This window comes from Anas platyrhynchos, chromosome 3, assembly GCF_047663525.1.
Source record: "Anas platyrhynchos isolate ZD024472 breed Pekin duck chromosome 3, IASCAAS_PekinDuck_T2T, whole genome shotgun sequence".
Classification (NCBI taxonomy): Eukaryota; Metazoa; Chordata; class Aves; order Anseriformes; family Anatidae; genus Anas; species Anas platyrhynchos.
Window position 1 is genome coordinate 120,776,368 of NC_092589.1, and position 21,039 is coordinate 120,797,406.

At 43.6% G+C, this 21,039-nt stretch overlaps 1 protein-coding gene across 12 annotated transcripts in view; it reads left to right on the forward strand.

The window, feature by feature from the left end:
• The window catches only part of DTNB (dystrobrevin beta), a 194,579-nt gene that overhangs the window by 112,876 nt on the left and 60,664 nt on the right, over window positions 1–21,039 (forward strand). For all 12 annotated transcript variants that reach the window (XM_072036668.1, XM_072036667.1, XM_072036665.1 and 9 more), the window contains 3 exons: window positions 13,749–13,834; window positions 15,501–15,614; window positions 20,490–20,586. In XM_072036668.1, coding sequence (XP_071892769.1) covers window positions 13,749–13,834; window positions 15,501–15,614; window positions 20,490–20,586 — 297 coding nt within the window. The remainder of the gene's footprint in view (window positions 1–13,748; window positions 13,835–15,500; window positions 15,615–20,489; window positions 20,587–21,039) is intronic.

Genomic DNA, 21,039 nt, shown 5'->3' on the forward strand with positions numbered 1-21,039 from the left:
CGCGGCAGCTTCTAATTATTACTTGCCAGCAGGAGATCACCCTTCCTCAGCCAGCCCCCGTGTGACTGGTGTCCAAGCTGGCCATCGCAGCTCGGGGAGGAACAACCTGCACTCCTGGGACTGCATGCACAGCTGCAGGGCTCGCCTGGGAGGGTTCATTGCCTGTGCAATGTGGAATATCTGAGATTTTCCAGCCACGCTCCTTTTTTTTTTAATACTCTTCTTATAATAGCAAACAAAGAGAGGAGCGATTCAGAGGCTGGGAAATTCAAAAGCAAAAAAAAGGGAATCATTTTTTCTACCCATATGGAATTGAAATGTGGAAGATCAAATGACATCCCCTACACAACAGCCATCTCAGAGAGCCAGTAAAAGAAAGATAATCATTGAGTAGATGGTGGCCAGCTTTACAGGCCAGCAGGACATGCAGGCAAGGGAATGATATTGAACGTAAAGGAAATACACAGGGTAGCAATATAAAAATATCACAGAAAAAGAGGAGAACTGCAGAATCCTTGTCAGTTGAAATTCCAAATTTTTAATAACAGAGTAGAAATACCGCCCCCTGATTAGATGATGGTAGTGATCAAGAAATGTTAAGTGAGAAAAGACAAGCTGCAACATTTGGGACAGGTAAGAAGCAGTGGGAGATGTCAGCTACCCACATAGAGACAAAGTCAATGTCTATTCAGAGGGGGATGCAAAAACTCGTTTGAGTGCAATAAAGGATGTTTCCTTGAACAGTAGTTTTACAGTCCACAAAAAGAATCCCTCCTGAATTTAGTCCTGCATGGTGCACCAGCATGAGTTCACGTGGGGTTAGCTGTGCTGGCTGATCTGTGCTAGTAACCATCACTCACACAGATTTAACAGCAGGAGGGAGCTTGCCAAATAAATCCAATATGCAGATATTCAGTTTCAAGAAAGGAAACTACGTCAAAATTAAACAATTAGAAAAAATCCTAAAAGGATCAGTCAAAAAAAAAAAAAAAAAAAAAGAAAAAAAAAAAGAAAGCCTATAAGCTGCCTGGAGACTGTTAAAAATGCTGTATTAGAAGCCCAGGAAAGCTTTGCGTCAAAATTCAAAAAGAAAACAAACCATACAAAAAACTGTTTTATGGGTCAATAAGAAAGCTAAGGAGGGTGTCCTTAGGAAAGGATGGCATTCAAGAACTGGAGAGCTTGACTGAATGAAAAGCACAAGAAAGCCCATAAACACGTCTGGTTAAATGTTAACAGGAAATTCAGAGACGGAGAGAATATAAAGAGCACTTCTCAAAGGATGCTGCAGTCTATAGTAAAAAGATTTTCAATACCATCAAAAGTAGGATAATCAGGAGGGGACCAGCAGGGCTCTCTGAAGACCAAGATGTTGAAGATCAGTCAGGAGTGATAAGAACAAAGCAAAGATGCCCAATGGGTTGTTTGCACCAGTCTTTACTGCTGAAGGTAAATGTGTTGTAACACGTGTAACGTGTTCTTTGTGGCAGGTGAGTACAGCAGAGTAGTCAGGTGGCTTTGAAATAGCACAGCAACTATTAAAACAGATGTCAGGACGTCATTGTGTGGTACTAGCTCAAGAGTCCTTGACAGTCTGGAGGAAAGAGCTGTCAACCATAAAATCTCAGAGCCACTTAGGTTGGAAAAGACCTCTAACATCACCAGCTCCAACCACTAACCTAGCACTGCCAGGTCTACAACTAAACCACGTCCCTGAGCACCACATCTGCACATCTTCTGAACACCTTCATGCAGTCCAACAGAGCTATGTGCCAGTCCTGCCCCCGGGACAGGATAACCCCCTGCAGTGCTGCAGGCTGAGCACCCACGGGCTGGAAGTGGCTTTGCAGAAGAGGACCTGGAAGCACTGGTGGGCAAAAGGAGCCAGGAGTGTGCCCTTGCAGCACAGCAGTCCAGCACGTGCAGGACTTTATTGGCAAGAGTGCAGCCAGGAGGGTAAGGGTCTCTGGCCAAGAATGATTTTTCCCCTCCATTCAGCACTGATGAGGCCACATCAGATCTGCTGTGTCTGGTTCTGTGCTACACAGTTTGAGACATGGACATAGCAGAGCACACCCAGAGGCCAGTAAGATGCTTAGTGGCTGTCCTACAAGATGTAGGAGGAGGTGCTGAGCACTGGGAATGTTCAGCATGGAGAAAAGAAAGCAAAGGGGGATCTTACAGCTGATAGCTGATGAGCCAGACATAGCAGAGGTGCACAGCAAAAGGACGAGAAGCAACAGGCAGTGCTTACAAGAAGGAAACTCCAACTATATATTAAGAAAAACATTTCACCATAATGATGGTCAAATACTGGAAGAGGTTGTCCGGAGAGGAAGTGGAATCTTTGTCCTTGGAGATAGTCAGAGCTCAGCTGGAAGAGGTCTCGAGCAACCTGCTGTGAATTGGCCCTACTCTGAGCAGTACGAGGACTGGAAACCTCCAGAGGTCCCTTCTCACCTATACTTTTCTATGAATCTAGACCTTAATAAAAGTAGAGGATGGGAACGAGCTGCCATAAAAGAGCTATGGAGTATTTGGAGACTTTAAAACCAAGATAGACCAGTGTCTGTTGGGAATATTGGAGACATGCTGATGTGAACAAAATTATTTCTTGATGTCCTCTCCAGCCCTATTTCTCTGACATAATATGCTTTTTTTTTTTTTTTTTAACATGCTCTAACTGCTAGAAATTAAGAGCATTCCAGATGCAGAAGCTGTTCATACAACAGCCTAATGCAAAGTTGTTTATTCTTTTCTTTGAAGTGGCTGACAATGATCACTGCTGGAAATTGTACAGTGGACTTTGTGGTGATGGATCTGACTCAGTCCATCAGTTTCTGCATTTTCTCAAATTAGATAAAATGTTAAAACTGCCTTCTGCAGGCTCGTTACTGTAATAAATGTCACTTGTAATATGAATACAAATACATTCTATTAACATTTTTAGGGGAAAAGCCTTTGCTTGAAGTCTTACTGGGCCAAAATAATTTTGAGCCGGATCTCAGAGTTAATTCTTAAAGTCCAAGTCTGTTTCTTCTTAAAGAAGAAAAATGAATGGGGAGAGAGGAGAAGAAAGGAGAATGCATCATCTGTCACTCGATACATGTAATTTACTTAGTGGTGCAGCAGAGGCTCATGGCATGCAACCAGTGCAATTATACCCTGGTAGACAGCAGTTTAGTCTGCGTTCACTCAGAAGAAGCTTTGACTGGGTTACTCCTGTTCTCTTCAAAACAGTCCTCAGAGGACAGAATCCTTTTTAGTGAATTTAACTTGCTCAGGGCTATGCTTGGCTTGCCAGTTTGGTCACAGCAGAGTGCTGTGGATTAAAATAAGTGTTGGCTGGCTACACTAGACCGATTAGATGGAAAGCAAAAGAGAAAAGCAGAAGGTGACTAAATGAATAAAGTGAAAAATTTAAGAGAAAAAATGCCAAACTTCATTTAAATCACTGCTTCTAAGAGCAGAACCGTTTGTCTCCCTCTGCTGATCTGCTCAGGTGGTCAATGTGAGGTAAGAAAAAGTTTGGTATTTCTTGTTGAGCACTATCTTTTTGATAAAGGCAGGGGATTGAAATGACCTGCAGTGTCCCCAGCCCGCTCACCTACTCTCTCTTATAAAATTCCTTCTACATACATATCAGGTCCTACCTCAGTGTTGCCATATTACTTGAATATAGCTAAAACTGCACAAGGCAACCCGAGGCCCTCTGTTTCTGGTGTCCTACACTGCCTCCCTCTCGCCAAGCCAATGTCTCCTTCGTCTCCTCTCCCACCTCCCGCCACCTGCTCAGCCTCAGCTCTTGTTCCCCCTTTTCTCTGTTAGCACACTCCCAGGTCCTCCTGGGGTTCTGCTGATGTACCTGGGCGGGCTGATTCCTACAAGCAGAGGTTGGTGTCTGGGCAATGAGACAAAGTGCCTGCTGCTTCCCACTGCCTGATGGCGAGAGCCCCGCGGCACCCCGTGGCACTCAGCAGGAGCAGGGGGACACAGGGACACCGTGCTCCTGGCAGGGCTCTGCTGACCTGTGCAGCCTTGCTAAGAAAAGCATGAGCACCTAATAAATATGAGAAAATACTCAATTATGGATGAGTGGGTAATTAGGTTGAGTTATGTGGATGAGTTACGATAATTGGGTTCTTGCGCATATTGCTCTTTTTTGCAAACAGTATGTGGTTGCTCTTCTTCCCTCAGCATTAATACTAAAAGCCTATCATCATCTCATCTCATCTCATTAAATCTACTGTACCTACAACCTAAATAATATTTGTAATATTCTCTTCATCTAATTTTTCTTCTTTTAGGCATTAGGCAATATTTCATACATGTTTTTTAAAGAAAGAGAGAACAAGTAAATCTGATTTTGTGTTGTACATCTTTCCAGGATAAATCCACAGCCTCATTCTTGGATCTCCTTTTCTTCTGGGTACAGTAGTTACATGAACCATTTTGCTATTTGTTTCTATTTCTGTCTTGATCATAAAGAATTCTGTGACACTACAATGATGGGGAGGTAAAATACTGGTGCAGGCTTTCCGTGACACGGTGTAGTCCTTGCACCAAGGATCTGGGAAGACGATGCCCACAGGAAGCAAGCTTTAGAGGTTTTTGATAGTTTCTTCCAAATCCAGGTGATGGAGGAGTGCAGCCGCTTGCCAAAGTGGCTTTTGGTGGCTTGAGTTAAAAGTGTCATTAAATCCTCTGCTTTTACCCAAAAAAGTGTTCTGTAGCTGAGGCCTGAAGGCTCCTTGTGGCAAATACCAGCCCAGCTTGATAGTCCAGCACAGCACTCTCTCACGTTTAATGCCCTATTCATAGGAAAACTTAAGTACAGTGCTAGATGGTTGTACCGTTCCTATGTGATATTAAGGATTTTAAGTAGATTTTACGATCTTATGAATTTTACTGCTGGGAGAGGATGGGGCTTGCCATTTTGATGATCCTCAGAACTTTTAAGAATTCAGTGTTCATGCTAAGCTCCAGGAAAGCAGAAAAGGATGGTGATCAGCCATGTTGGAGAGTTGGCTTAGCTATGAAACTTTTTTTTTTTAAAAACATTTTATCTTATAAAATGTTAGTCTCCAGCTCAAAAAGCTGTGGCTTTAGTCTTGCTGCTGTGTGATGTAGAACTGGAGTCACTGTATCAAAAAGTCTTTTTTCTCTTTACACACTCTGCCATACTTCAGAATGCTGAATAAACTTTGTAGATTGTTTCTGCACAGATCTATAACATGTTAGGGTTTGGTTATGCTGTATTAGGGCTTCAGGAACCCATGTTAGAAAGCTGTGGGCTGTGTCCAAGAGGGCCAAGAAAAGATCTCTGCATTGCTTCCATGCCATAACAGTAAGGATTATTCTCTTTCTGAGATATTTACTCCTCACAAAGAAAGAAAGCTACAAGAGGACAAAATATCTGAACTGTTCATTTTCTCATGCAAATGTTAAAAATAGGGTTTGGGGGGTTGTTTTAGTAACTTTGAAGAACTTACATCTCACACTGGTGCAATGGCATTGAGCGTAGAAAGGGGATGTGTTCCTGGTGCTCAGTGCTGCTGGGCAGGTAGGGAGCTGAAAGTGCTAGGCTGTTTAAAGAGAGGAATTGCAGCAATAAATCTTGGAAGACACAAGTCATTCATACCTGCCCAGCGAGATGGAGTGCAAATGTAAGAATGCTGACTAGTAAGTGAATGTTTTGGATTGCTTGTTTTTAGTTTTTATTTTTATTTCTCAGTGCAGAGGATTTAAGAACCACATATGATTTCACAGAGAGGACAGGTACCTTTCATCTAGGTAGTTATTAGTAACATGCAAATGCTCTAATAAAATCTTTCTGGATTTACAAGAATAGCATTTGCCATTGCAGTTGTGTACCATGTACCCAAGACACTACTGAAAGCTGTGACAGTAAGAATTTGTTGATAGTAAAATGCTGGGCAGCAATGAGAGCAGTGACTATGGGCAGGTTTCCTTCCCTGTGTTCTGCAGGAACTCATTCATTTAGGAAATACAGGCTGTCCAGCATGAAACCCGCGTTGGTATTTGCACATTTGAATGATATCTCATACTTTCTATTATCATACGTAATATTATCTCCTAACAATAGTATTGAGAACACGCATCTGAAATACTTGCAAGCACAAGATGCAATGCACTGCTCATATACGAACTTAATTAGAAACCCTTAGGCCAGAAGCAGGTCCCACACAGCGTCCACCAGCACCTCAGCCACTTTCCAGAATCATTCTACCCCGAGTAATACTTCCCTCGCCCATGAAATTTGCTGTTTTCAGAAGAGCAGTGACTTCCAGAGATAGCGGCAAAGGCTCATTAAGCTCCTCACTCTGCAAAGCAATCTGCAGTCATCTAGGCTTGAGAAAGTAGTGACAAACTTTGTCAGGTCTCCATGTCCCTGGTAAATTCTTTCGTTGCGATGCTGCATTTTTCCTTATGGGCTGCAGGGAGCTACTTGGCTGTCACAGAGAAAATAGTGGCATCTCCTGGGTAGGTTGTAAAACAATCCGGGGGATTATTGATCAGCAGTGACTCAAGGAAAGATTGGGACTACTGATTCTGTGAACAAAGTGACTGATAGGAGGTTCTCAGTTACTTAAATGACTTCTCATCTGTGAGAGAAAGTGAACACAGGTGCCCAGCATGCTGTGTGTTTGGATCTCAGGTGTGTTTGTGGGTAGAATGTCGGATATTGCACAGGTACTGCAAAATTTGCTTTAAGACCACCAGGCTCTAGGCAGCTAGAGGAAATAAATGAAAGAAATGCCATTCTTGAGCTACTAGAAAAGGCACCCAAAATTGCAACCTAAACACAAAGACTTCTTCCCATCATAGAAGGAACTGAATAAATAAATAGATAGATAGATAGATAGATAGATAGATAAATAGATAGATAGATAGATAAATAGATAAATAAATAAATAGTTTGTGGTTAAAAGCAGCCAGTCTTTGTTACTGCCAATGTGATGGTCATATATTTTATTAGTTTCTGTGAAATAATGTGGTTTTCCTCTCAGGTCTTTAGCGGTTTATAAATCAGTCTGAAAGGAGACCAGTAACCAGAATGATAACAGAGAAAAAAGGAAGACTGAAAGAGAAAACCTAATCAAAGGGCTGGAGAGGTGGTAGGAGCGGAAAGGTGCCTGGGAGTCAGATTTTCTGGCTTTAAAGAGAAAGTTAAAAATGACTTGAATCAAAACAGCAGAGAGTGGAAGTTGTTTATTCAAACAACTGTAATTTATCTATCTTTGAACAACCTGGTCTAGTGGGAGGTGTCCCTGCCTGTGACGGCGGGTTGGAATTAGATGATCTTTAAGGTCCCTTCCAACCCAAACCATTCTGTGATCTAGTGCACAAGGCTGAAAATAGAGAACTTTAATATCTTTAGATTTGATAGAAATATGAGTTATAGGACATTCTGAGGGTATCTTAGAAGAAAGATGACTTTACTTTTTAAGATAGGATTATTATTTATCATATGTATAGGGAAAAATGTTCTGAGACATTCCTGTTTACAATCCTGCAGGAAAAAATACTCAGAAAAAAAGTTGCAGCTCTGGAACCAGCAGGTGATGTGTTTCCAAACTGGATTTAAATAGAGAGAACAAAGCCACCGAGCTTTGTTTATTGATTAAAGGATTTTTTTCTCTTACACCCTTTGTAAGAGAACAGTGACCTGTGAGGAATCCGTAGTGGGTGGAAATGGCAAAACAAACAGCCTTGCTCTGAAGTATGAAAATTAAAGCTGAACGTGGCTTTTTAAAATCCGATCGTATCCCTTATCTCTATGCAAGTAATAGTTGGATGCCATGGATGTGGATGCTTCGCATGCTGTCAGCACTCGCGTTGATGAGAACCGGAGCCCTTCGGAGGGCTGGCTGCAGGCAGTGCCCACCGTGAGCCAGTTCAGCTTTGCATGAGCCTTCTCGGGCAGACGCTCAGCCAAGTCATTTAAAAAAAAAAAAACAAAAACAAATAGTGGATGGAGTCCACTCCAGATGGAGTCCATTGAGGCAATTTGTTCCAATCAGTAAATTCATCTACCGATAAAAAGATTTTCCTGAATCTTAACATAATTATTCCTTGCTTGGTTTGAGCCCACTAAGCATGCTCCTACCTCAGGGGACATGAAGAATAATAGATCACTTCCCTCTTTGCAATAAGCATTGTGTATTTAAAAGTTCTTATGTTGTCTCCTCTCCTTCTTTTACTCTCTTCAGTCTTTCAGACTTTCCTCATTGTCATTATTTATAGACCTCTGGTCATTCTCCTTGTTCACCCTGTCTCTCCAGTTGACTCTTAGCTTTTTTTGAGTTACACTCAGGTTGGGAACAGTAGTTCAGGGGTAAGTCACGCATGATAGCACCCAGCACCCCCTGTTTCAAACAACCCATTCCATCTGCAAAAGCACGATGTTATTGACCACGTTTGGTTTGCAAACCACCCTCATTTGCAGATCCTTTTTTGCAGAACTGATGCCTTTATCCAGGTGTTTATACAATTGGCAGGTTAAAAGTAAATATGAGAGTTTGCACTTGTCTCAATAGAATGTAACCTATTTCTTCAAACAATTCCTAGAATTTCTCACATAATTTTATATTTTAATTGTGTCCTCTAAAGTCCTGTGAGCTTGTCACAGTGTGATACAGTCTGCAGATGTGAAGCAAATACTTTATAACATCTTCCATGACATTAATGAAAATATTTAATGTTACCAGATCCAAGAAAAAAGCTGTAAAACCCATAAGGGGGTGTCAGAAGCATGGTCAAAGTGAAAGTATCGTTAATAGTTTTTCTCCTATACGCAGGATTATATTTTTCCAATGGAAGGCACGTAGTTTGCTTTAACATGATTTCTTCTTAAAACTCCGTGTAGACTGTTACTTAGCCTATCTTCTAAGTACTTCCATGCAGTTCTATTTTGCATTTTCTTTCCAGGAACTGAGGTTAAGCCAAGTGGTCTGTAGTTGTTAGTTCCTTCTTACATTGTTTGCAGATGTGAGCTTTATGGATACCCTGTTCTGGCCTCCAGAGCGTCGCCTTAAGAAACTTAGTGCTTTTGGAGGCAAACACAAAAGCTCTGAGGTTGCTTTGGGTTTATGTAAGTACCAAAAACTAAGTGCCCTGATGAATTTCTTCACACCCTAACTACTTGAAACATCTAAGTTGTCTGCAATCAGTTTTGTAAGCAGAGTTTTTATCCCAAGCTTGTAAATTACATGTCCTGGACAGTTAAAGTTTTTTTAATATTAGACCATCGTGTTTGTTTTTTTGTTGTTGTTTTATATAAAGCCTAACCCAGAGAGCACAAATAGAAATCCCAGGGGTGCTCTCAGGAGCGAGGCTGCACCTTGCACTCCTGCTGGCAGGAAGGATGGAGCGTGCGGCCTCCCAGGATGCCTGTTCATTAGGGAGGCTGGCACCGGAGCTGTGTCTTATTACCCAGTCAAGGTCAGATATATTTAGAATTGTCAGACATTTTCTGGACAAGCACACTAGCAATTAGACCTGTGTCTCTGTTGTTTTTTCTAACAGGCTCGGTGCTGTCCGTGGCACTCTGATACTCTTAATTTCTGGGTATGCAAGAATGTAGACTCTTCTTCTCCTGAGTTCACGATGTAGCACAGATTAGGTGAGAGCTAAGTGTGATTTCTCAAGATCGGAGCACTCCTGAGCGTACAATAGACACTCAGGCTTTGTGTATAGCATACTTATCACACTTCTAGTGCCCGCATCTGTAATACTGAGCTCTCTCACCCACCCGAACAGTGCAGCTGCTACAAACCACCTGTTGCAGATGGTTCTCAGCTTAAGGTAAATCCCAAACCATGCTGAGAATTTCTCAGAGAGATAGTTAGGCTGGGCTAAAAATATGTCAGGGGCCATACTAAATATCTGCTAATGTGGGTGATCAAATTCCAGTGCCTCTGCCTGGTGCTTTTTAAGTCACCACCACAGGAATCCCCTTTGCAAATGTTCAGGCTGAGCATCAGATGCCATTCGAGGACTTGGGAGGTTTAGATGTTGGTGAACAATTGGCAGCCAGATTTTTTTCTGGGTTTCTTTAGCCTTGAGAAGACTCGTATGAGTCGTATTATTTATTTCTGCATGATGGTGGCAAGTCAGCTGACAGAGCCAGACTTTTTTCGGTGGTGCCCTCTGAAGGGCAGTGGACATGAGATCGATTTCATTTAAACAGGAGAAAACGGTTCCAAATGGCAAGGGTGCTAAAACACTGGAACAGTTCGCCCCTACAGGTTGTGGAGTCTCTTTCCATGGAGGTATTCACACGCAGCTGGATGATGTACACTTACTGCGTTCAGCTTTGGGGTCCCCAGCACAAGGACACAGAATGGGTCCAGAAGAGGCCACAGAGATGATGCAGGGGCTGGGGCACCTCTCCTACAGACAGGCTGAGGGAGTTGGGGTTGTTCAGCGTGGAGAAGAGAAGGCTCCGGGGAGACCTCACAGCGGCCTGCCAGTGCCTAAAGGGGGCTGCAGGAGAGCTGGGGAGGGGCTCTGTGTCAGGGAGTGGGGTGATGGAACAAGGGGGAATGGCTTTAAACTAAGAGTGTAGGTTTAGATTAGGCATAAGGAAGAAATTCTTAACTATGAAGGTGGTGAGGCCCTGTCACCAGTTGCCCAGAGAAGCTGTGGGTGTCCCATCCCTGGAGGTGTTCAAGGCCAGGCTGGATGGGGCTTGGAGCAACCTGGTCTGGTGGGTGCCAGTGGGAACTGGATGAGCTTTAAGGTCCATTCCAGCCCAAACCATTCTGTGATTCTGTCATTCTGTGATGTCCTGAGTACCACACTCTACTTGACTCTGCTTTGAGCAGGGGTTTTGTATTAGGCATCTCAAAAGGTCTTTTCGAACCCCAACAATTTGGTGACTTAGAGTTTTAAAACATAACTAGACTCTTGGAAGCAATAGAACAAATAAGAAAATACCGAACTGTCATACAAAATGTGCACTGCACAGTTTCCAAATGACCTCTCGGCTTGTGACATTTGAGCAAGCAGCATGTGGGATGCGCCTCCTCTCGGAGACCGTGCAGGTGAAATGGGACAGTGGCATCAAATATAGGCTCAGGTTCCTCTGTAGTCTGGTCCTTGCTCCTGAGGGCTTGAGTACTTCAGGTCATGAGGGTGATTTCAGGCTTTGGACCCGGTTTCTGAAGAAAGGGATGAAGGACGAGGCTGTTTTCATAGGCACAGTGCTACTTCATGGCAGAGCAAAGCTTCCTGTGCCTCAGAAGGAGCCCCAGGAGCCCCAGAGGAGGCTGCAGGTGAAGCATGTCGCCTGCGCTTGTCCTGCCGGCAGCGGGACACGGGGACACCACAGGATATCAGCGCTGTGACTCACCATTTTGGGGGAACCAGCCAGTCATAGCAGGTGCCATCAGCACAGGACAGAGGTCTCACAGAGAGGTCACCTCAGACAGGACAGCATGGTGGCAGTGCTGCTGCCGACACTGGAGGCCTCAGCACCGCCTGAACAGCGCGGCCCTGTTCTGGCTCCTCGGCCCCCCAGCTGCCGATGGAGAGGGCCCTTTCTGACCCTGCCACCAAGGGGACGGGGCTTCTGCACTGAGCTTTCTCTGGCAGTCATGTTTTATTTTCTCACGCTGTTTGTTTTAACTCTCAAGCTGGTTTGGTTCTTCTTGCCCGGGCCCTGCCTTACCCAGCAGCTTTCACACTGACAATTTCCACGTCATTAGGAAACTCCCAAATTAGCCATCAGATCGCTCAGGAAAGCGCTGAAGACCGGCTTGCAGTCGTGTCACTCGAGCAAGGCTCACTTACCACACACAGACCTCCCCACCACGTGGGTGTCGTGTCGCCCGAGGAGAGAGCTCTCCATGCTTCAGCCAAAGTCTGGTCATGGTTGTGTCCAGGTGTGCACGGTGAAACAGCCCAAAGCGTAGCGGTGTGTGCCCCCTCTGTCCTGGGGCTGCCACTGCCCACCTTGTGGAAGCAGCGGTGGATGCCGAGCTCTTCATCCATCTGCTGTATTTTTTACCAAATACTTTCCGGAAGTGGTTGTGAAAGTGTTTTCTCAAACCAGGAACCCAACCTGAGGTCTTTCTGAAAACGCTGTGGTAAAAAATCTCTGAAATCTTGAGATCAAATGAGAATGAAAAGGCAAAATCAGAGCGCCGAAACTCAGGGCTCTTGACAAAGCCCCGGAGATCTGCCGCTCGGCACGGCTGCTGCGTGGCACCTTTGTCCTTCTGGCACCAGCGGTACAGTGACTGCCAGGCGCCGTTTACCCACTTCTGGACTGTCCGGCCACATCCAAGGCATCCTTGTGGTAATGTCATCAACGTGACAAGCTCAGAGTTGAACTGCGAGGTCCTTCTCCCCGCTCCGGTCCCAGCACACGCCCACTGTTGGGTAGGTTGGCAGCGCTCGCAGCATCTCCTCCAGTAGCACACTTCTGGGGATACTGACAGCCCATTTCCCAAAAATGTGGTAAGAAGTACAGCACTATGGCCTTTGCATCTGCACTGCCAAAATGAGTGAATCCTATCTATGCTGGAGCCAAAGACAGCCAGAGTAAGGAGATCAGAGGCAGTAATGCCCCGGTGCCAGGAGCAGACCCCGTGTTCTGCCTTGTTCCTCAGCCATGGAGACTTGTCCTCAGCAAAAGATGTCTCCCCAGCTCCAAGTTCTCCCGAGGAGAACTTCTTGTGTCTAATGGCCAGGATGGTTTTGAGTTGCATGAGACCTCCTAAGCAGCATCTTAGGATTCCACTGGAGAAATGCACTGAACCAGGACAACCAGGACCAACCATTCTTGGTCCTTGTAACCAGCTTCTTCATCCCGCAGCCCTGCTGCTAACAGGTTCTCCCACAAAGCACAAATCCTTGTTTAATTGCACAGTGCTTTTCTCAGGTGATGGCTGCTGGTGAAAAGTGTGCCGAACACAAAGAGGCAGTGAACCTTGATTCCCATTTAGTTATCGTTGAATCCACAAAAGCTAACAGCACTGAAAGACTTCATTTAACCCCAGCGTCACTGCTGAGTTGATGAATTGGAAGAAGGGGAGAAACTGGACCTAGAGAAAGCACGAGAAATTGGTACCAGCTTGCTGCAGAAGCTGTTTGAAGACCTTGCTGTAAAGATATTTCTGTCAAACTATTTCTAAGCATTAATGACACTACATTGTGCCAGTGTATTATAAGAAAAAAAATGGAGAACAGGAGTTAGTCACGCCGTCAGCAGTGTGTTCTGATGTTCGACAATGGTATAGGTATCCTGACCCTAGCTGTAAGTTATTTTAACTTTTCTTCACTCGCTGACATAACGGAAGGTCAATGTTTCACTAAAAGACTTTATGATAGAAGGTGTAACTGCATCTCTTCCCAGGGAAGCCTGTCTGTGCTTTAAGAACAGGTAGGTATGCTGTATTTTTTTCTGAAGGTCTTTTAAAAAATGGCAAATAAAATTCCTCAGACTGATGGTGTTAACAGATGATTCATAGCGTAGGCAGAGGTACCCATAGCCAGAGTCCTATGATTTCATGAGTCCTAAAGCAGTATTTCTGAGACACCGTGATCAGATGTGCCCCAGTAGTCCAGCTCAGCACAGCTTTTTTAATAGCTTTGCAATCTGGGCTGTTAGTATTGTACTGTGGCAGTCAGGAAACATGGGACTGGATCCAAACAGTGTCATATGTGGTTAACAGGTAATGAATACTGTGTTTAATTTTTCTCTGTTCTCCATCCACCAGCCTCGCCCACCAACAGACCTGGGTTTCAACTTTGATGCCAATAAACAACAAAGACAGCTGATAGCAGAGCTGGAAAACAAAAACAGGTAAAAACCAAGCTTTGATCAGTATTGTTTAAGGAGCAACATTTGAGGAGAGAAAAGCCTTTAATCCTATGCTTTGTTGTTTTTAACTGTTTGTATTATATTAACCAGATTGTTTTCCTAGATCTTTTGTTGAAGGGTGTAGCTCCCTCATTAACCAATTAGCACCATGCTGATGCAGCTGCAGTGCTATTATTTATTCCTCAGGGAGCAGGTTGATCTTTTTAACTGATCTTCTTGAAATCATCTTAACCAATACCAAGGATCAGTATTGCTGCCCTCAAACCCAGCAAACATCACAGCTGGGTAAGCCATTCAGGTGGCAGCAGGAAAATAAATCAGCTATGTAGTAGAGCAGGCAGGTTGAAAGGCTGGGGTGGATAAATATAAGTTGGGAAAAATGAGGATTTTTTTCCTTTTGCTGGAAGACAAAAGAGTCTGAGGAAATTAGGAGGCCTGAAAAAAAATAGGAGATGGACTGTAGGAGCTGATTTCCTCCTCTTGTTCCAGAGGGGCTGTTAAGAGATAACTGTTGTAATACTGCATTTGCACTTACCTTCTTCACCACCCACACGCCAAGTTCATGTCCCTCTGCCTAAAAGAAAGTAAGGGGGTGCTGTTCTGAAAAGCAAGCTGTTGAGCAGTTGCAGAAGCCAGCAAGTCCCATCGGGGTCCCGGTGCTGTGCTGGCCTCACAGCTACACCCGGGTCTCCCTGTGCTGGGTGCGTGGGCTTGCATGGCCCTTGGGCCTTGAGAATTGCCAAGGCAGCCTCAACAGGCCAGGTAAATAGATTTAGTAAGGTTCATTTGGAGGAGTCCCAGTTCCTGGAGAGTTTGTGTACCTTGATCCTTGTACCATGTGAGTGTCATAGTTTTAGTACGCTACCAAGAGAGCCTGCAGGTATTTGAAATTATTCATTAAGATCACAGATAAGGGAGATCTAAATCGGTGCTGTTATGAAACTTCATAAGGAGAGCAGCTTAAAGAAAGAGCAAGGGGGAGAGATTTAGAGATTGTAATCTTCACTCTCAGATCAGAAAGATTTTATTTCTCTGGTAATAAATGCGTGCTGAGCCGCAAGGGATGCATCTCCTACCCACAGCAGCTGGGAGCACGTGCGGCGCTGCGGCTGCTAGCTGCTTGCCTTCCCTTTGTGAAGCCTCGGGGCAGCTTGTCTCTGTTCCTATGAGCTGATATGGCCAGGAGCTAGTGCTTGGCTTACTCCTGCTGCCTGCCAGGAGCCTCACGAGGCTGAGTGGGAGGCCAACCAGCTCCAGCCCTGCTGCCGATGCCGCTGCTTCAGAGCCCTTCTGATGGAATAAGTGCAAGAGCGGGTGGTGCTGAAAATGGAGCTGCTTCCTCTTAGAGCAGTCCCTTAGCCCACTGCACACAAAAGGTTTTGAAGAGACCTTGCCAGCATATGGCACACGAGCAATTTCATGCGTCTTATTACTTAAGTAATAAACGTTCTGTGTGTATTACAGCAATTTGTAGGACTGCGCTAACTTACCTGTCTCAGATTTGAGTCTGTGCCAGTCATACGTGAACAAAACTGAGTACTTAGACCGGAGACTGACAGAAAGAGTGCTTGAAGGGTTATAACAGTATTTTAAGAGCAGTGTAAAGGCTGACCCTATTCCTCTTTAATCTTTCCTATCACTGATATAGAGAGATACTCCAGGAAATTCAGCGTCTGAGACTGGAGCATGAACAAGCCTCGCAGCCCACACCCGAGAAAGCCCAGCAGAACCCAACTTTACTGGCTGAACTCAGGCTTCTACGGTAAAAGAAATATCTAAAAGCTTGTCTGCATTTGGTACCGTGGCTGATCAGCCGCTGTGGTCTGCTCTGTAGCACAGACAATGCTAAATGTTGTCCTGGATGGCATAACAGCAGCATATCTTCAATAACCCTAATGTTTTACTTTGAACTGCTGAATTCTGACGACTGACAGCATATTAGAATTTGTTCTTTTATAAGTGGATTTAGATGTAAATAAAAGTCTCTGAAAATGAATTATTTGTATAGTTCAGAAAACTGTTTGCAGAGAAGAAAAACTGAGAAGAAAAATATTTTAACTGCTTTTTATGTATTGTACAAAAGGGTGGAGTTGAAGATAAGTGTTAGTTATTTGATTAATCACTGAAACTATGAAAATTCCTACCTACAAATATTAAGACACACAGCCACAGCTGGAGAAATATCTTGAAAGCCTCTTCAAGGTTACATTTTTAAGTACTGGAGAAATTGTCAGTATTTATAGAATAAAATGTTTCAGAGCTTGGATAGTCACAAGTGTATTCTCTGGCTATATTTTATTTCATCTTCCATTGCTAGTTAATTTCATAGCTTAACCTTCAAAAGTGGTGTTTGTAATCTAAAGTACATTTTAAAATTTGAGCTCTTGGCATCAACAGCTCTCTGAAAACTACATTGTATTTTATTTGCTGGGGTAAACTTTTTTTCTGTCCACTTAGGAAATAGCAAAGTTGTTGTGCTTCCCATTAATGCTTAAAGGTTTTCCATAAAGTGCAGTGTTATTGTAACGGAGCTGCTGCAACTGAAGGTGGTGTCTGCAGAGTATAATCTGGTCCCATACGGCAAAACTTAAAGCTTTCAAATTCTGTCATTACTTTTTCATACAGAATGTGCTACATTATGGTACATTTCATATCTCACTGGTATTTTCATTCTTTTATCTAATGATAACAGTGCAGAGATTTTCTAGCTATGTGCTTTACATAGCTATGTGTGTATTCTTTAAATGTTTAAAAACTGGGGAGGAAACAGAAGATATCAACAAATGTTATGCAAGAGCTGGAAAAAAGGATATTGCGAGGCAACTTGATATGCTGTTTGATCCAACAGAGAAAGATGTAATAGGCACCAAGAGCTTAAATTGGAAACAAGGCACGTTCAGACCACAGATAAAGCACATGTTTTTTGAAGTGAGGCAATAATCTCAAGAGCAGTAAGAGCTTACCAGTTTCTTGATGTCTTTCGTAGAATCACAGAATGGTTTGGGTTCAAAGGAACCTTAAAGATCATCCAGTTCCAACCCCTGCCACGGCAGGGACACCTCCCACCAGCCCAGGCTGCCCCCAGCCCCATCCAGCCTGGCCTTGGGCACCCCCAGGGATGGGGCACCCCCAGCTCCTGGGGCAGCCTGCACCAGGGCCTCACTGCCCTTAGTGGTTAGAGTAAAGAATTTCATTTCAGGCAGACATTTGAGCTTTCGTTTTAGAGATGGAGAGAATACCACATCCCCTCATCCTGTTCGTGTGCTCGTCAGTTAGCTTCTGTGCTTTGTCTGTGCTCAGTGGGCTAGGACTCTGCATGTCATTTCTAACCTTCGTATGCCGAGTGCCATTTTCCAAACCTTGCCTTTCTCTGTGCTTTTGTCTGCTGAGCCAAAGAGATCTTTTTCAAAATTCCTGTCTGAATGCAAGTTCTTAGAGATTTTGACTCCTTCCCTTCTTCCTCTGTCCCTGAATAAATGACTTCGACAGGCTGGAGGGATGGGCCGAGAGGAACCTCATGAAGCTCAACAAGGGCAAGTGCAGGGCCCTGCACCTAGGGAGGAATAACCCCAAGCACCAGTACAGGCTGGGAATGACCTGCTGGAGAGCAGCTCTGCAGAGAGGGACCTAGGGGTCCTGGTGGACAGCAGGCTGACTGTGGTCAGCAATGTGCCCTTGTGGCCAAGAAGGCCACGTTAACCTGGGGTACATTTGGAAGAGTCAAGAGCCAACAGGTCAAGGGAGGTGATCCTGTCCCCTCTGCTCAGCCCTGCTGAGGCCTTACCTGGAGTATTGTGCCCAGTTCTGGGCTCCCCAGTACTGGAGGGACATAGAACTACTGGAGGAGAGCTGTGAAGATGCTGAGGGGCCTGGAGCACCCGTCACACAAGGACAGGCTGAGAGAGCTGGGCCTGTTTATCCTGGAAAAGAGAAGACTGAGGGGAGACCTCAGAGGAGGTCTACTTGGAACCAGAGGTCCCTTTCAACCTCATTCTAGGATTCTGTGATTCTGTGAACTTCTTCAGTCTCTCCATACAGCAGGTTTGCCAGATCTCCAGCTTGCTGTCAAGTTTTTCTCAAGTCCTCTGCATCTCTTCTATATATAAGCTGCAGGGCTGGCTGCAGTGTCTCCTAAGTAGTCACTGGTGCTATAGATAGAGCTAATGTTAGCTTTCTTAGCACCACACATCCCTCTCATTAATAAATTCAAAGCACACATTAATTTTCTTGACTGCATAGCATCACACTGGAAGTTCACAATTGGGTTAGCTGGGATGGCAACGCACTCACCAAGTCACGGCCACCCAGGAGCCCTTCCGCAGGCCTGTGTGAGCAGTGCCTTTTCAATAACATTTAAGCACACATTACCAAATCATCTCAATTGCATGTATAAAGGCAAGAAAAAGTTAATCTGTGGAAAATCAGCTTGTCACAGGTTTAAAAATTTGCAGACAACACAGCCCATCAGGATGAGTCAGCTCTACCACATTGTTGGCAAAGGTAACCTTGGATGAAGTAAGGCTGCATCTGTCATCTTACACATTTCTGTCCTGTTGTTCTTAGTTTCTTCTGCTTGCATGTGCTCGGGATGCTCATTTATACACAGGTGCCATGGATCAGTTTGTTCCAGGCATATGACTCAAACTGCATCTCTCCGTTTCTGTCTCTAGAGACTGACCTGTCATTTTTATCCTATAACATTTAACACCTTTTGTCATTGACAAACAGTTCCTCTTTTTTTCTTCCCTGAAATGAAAAAAAAAAAAAGAAAAAAAAGAACATCAACCAAAATCTGATACACACAATGATGTTGATTCTTAATTAACAATTACATTTGGAGAGCTGCACATATTCAATATGTTGATTTTTACATTATTTGCAATTGTTTACCAGAATGTTCTATTAAATAACTACAGAATAAAAAGCTACAGGATTTGAACTGATCTACAGAAAAGGGATAATATAAACATATAGAGCTATGTTTATCATGCTTTTTTAATGTAGGAGCCTGTAGCAAGGCAGGGCTTGGTCTGTTCTCCCACGTGCCTGGTGACAGAACAAGATAGAATGGGCTAAAGTTGCACCAGGGGAGGATTAGGTTGGATATTAGGAAGAACTTCTTTACTGAAAGGGTTGTGAGGCACTGGGATGGGCGGCCAAGGGAAGTGGTGGAGTCACCATCCCTGGGGGTCTTTAAAAGACGTTTAGATGTAGAGCTTAGGGATATGGTTTAGTGGGGACTGTTAGTGTTAGGTCAGAGGTTGGACTGAGTGATCTTGGAGGTCTCTTCCAACCTAGAAATTCTGTGGTTCTGTGATTCCAGGTGACCATGCGTATATAATCATCTCTTCAGCGCCTCGTTTTTTTTTTATCTATATATATTTGGGGGGGGGCATTTAATAACCACATTCATCAAAACACAAAAAGAGTTTAAAGATACCACGGATAGCTAATCATACTGTAGTGCTCATAATGTTCTGTTCTTTGAAGAATCTGTATAGAAACTGGTTAATTCTGTAATGCAGCCGTAACAGTTTCCTGGTTGGGGTGAATGCTTGCTGTATGCCGTATCCACAGTCACTACAATAACAGCAAGCCATACTCAACAGATCCATTCCGTCTGATAAGAGGCCTGTTTCAGTTCCGGATTCTGAAGTCCAATTGGTGCTTCTAAAACCTGTTGGTTGTTAAAATTCCCAGAATGATTTATCCGTTGTACATCGTGTAAGAGTATAGATAAGATCTAAGGCATTTAAAAATTCAGTCTTCAATATGTGGTGCCTTTAACTTTGGAGGAAGACATTATTATGTCCACAAAAATAACTGTCAAAGACTAGATAAGCCTTCCTCATCTGCTTTTTCTTACAGTTATTTATTATTGCCAAGTTCGTGATTTGTGGGGTCCAGCATTTTTTAAATCATACAAGATACTGAACTTCGGACGTGTTGACAGTTCATCTTTGAATTTCTCTTTGTATTAGTTACTTCTTTGTGTTTTTTTTTAAATATAAAAACGAACCATACGGTCATATTTCCTTAGATCTCCCGCAGACAGGCATCTGTAGAAATGCGGTGGTTTTTTGATGCCAAGGAGAGGGAAAGACACTTATTGCCTCCTATTCTTGTTACATGGGTTCTGGTAGAATAGAACAAACGTGTCAAAGATCATACGTCACCCTGCTGGACAGAAATAGCTCTGCCGAGCCTCCATCCAGATAGGTGATAGCCCAGTGCTTTTCCTTTCCAAACATCTGCAGCCTTTTCTCCTCTTTTTTTTTTTTTTTTTCTCTTTCTTCCCTCCCATAGTTCATTCTTACTTGTCTGAAAGCTCTGCAGGATGCCTGGCTCTGACGTTAAGAGTGTTCTTAAAAGGAAGCTGGCTTTTTTTCTCAAAATACAGTGCTTTTGAAAAAAGCTTCCTACTACCAAGATGTTAACTGTAGATTTCTGGATTTTAAGTGAAAAGCATGATTTTTGTATTTAGGTTTCATGGTCATTGTATGGTATTTTGCAATATTTTTGTAAATTGGAAATAGGGGGGAGTGACAAAAAGCAGAGTTATATCTGAATTTCCTGACGTGGTTTTGAAATACCCAAAGTTTATTTTCTGAATTTTTCTTTCATATAACTTGAACAGGCAGAGAAAGGATGAACTGGAACAGAGGATGTCTGCACTCCAAGAAAGCAGAAGAGAACTGATGGTGCAGCTTGAAGGGCTGATGAAACTGCTCAAAGTAAGCCATTTCATGTCAGAAGCGCAGTGCATCCTTCTCTCCCACAGGTCTGGAATTCACTATTGCCGTTCTGAGATTCCTGCTTTGCTGTTTTTACCATTATAAATACTTCATATAGAATACAAGGAATTTGCAAAAAGTCATTTCCTTACTGGCTCTGCATATTGGTGCAGATGGTTAATGAGATTTCAGGTTCGTATGCTGCTGTTTTCGTTAAAATATCAAGAACATGTAAGAATAGGAAGGTTTTGGAGAAGAATTAGATTTGGTAATAATCTACATGCTGTTCTGGGTAACAATTCAGTTTTTCTGAATTTAACTGGAAAATAAACAGGAAACTATAGTTGCTGTAGTACAGAATATGACTCCCCAGTGGCATGGCAGTGTTTCACCAAGCACTACTACAGTAACCTTCGATGATTGTAGATGATTTGTGTTATGATGGTGTTGGGT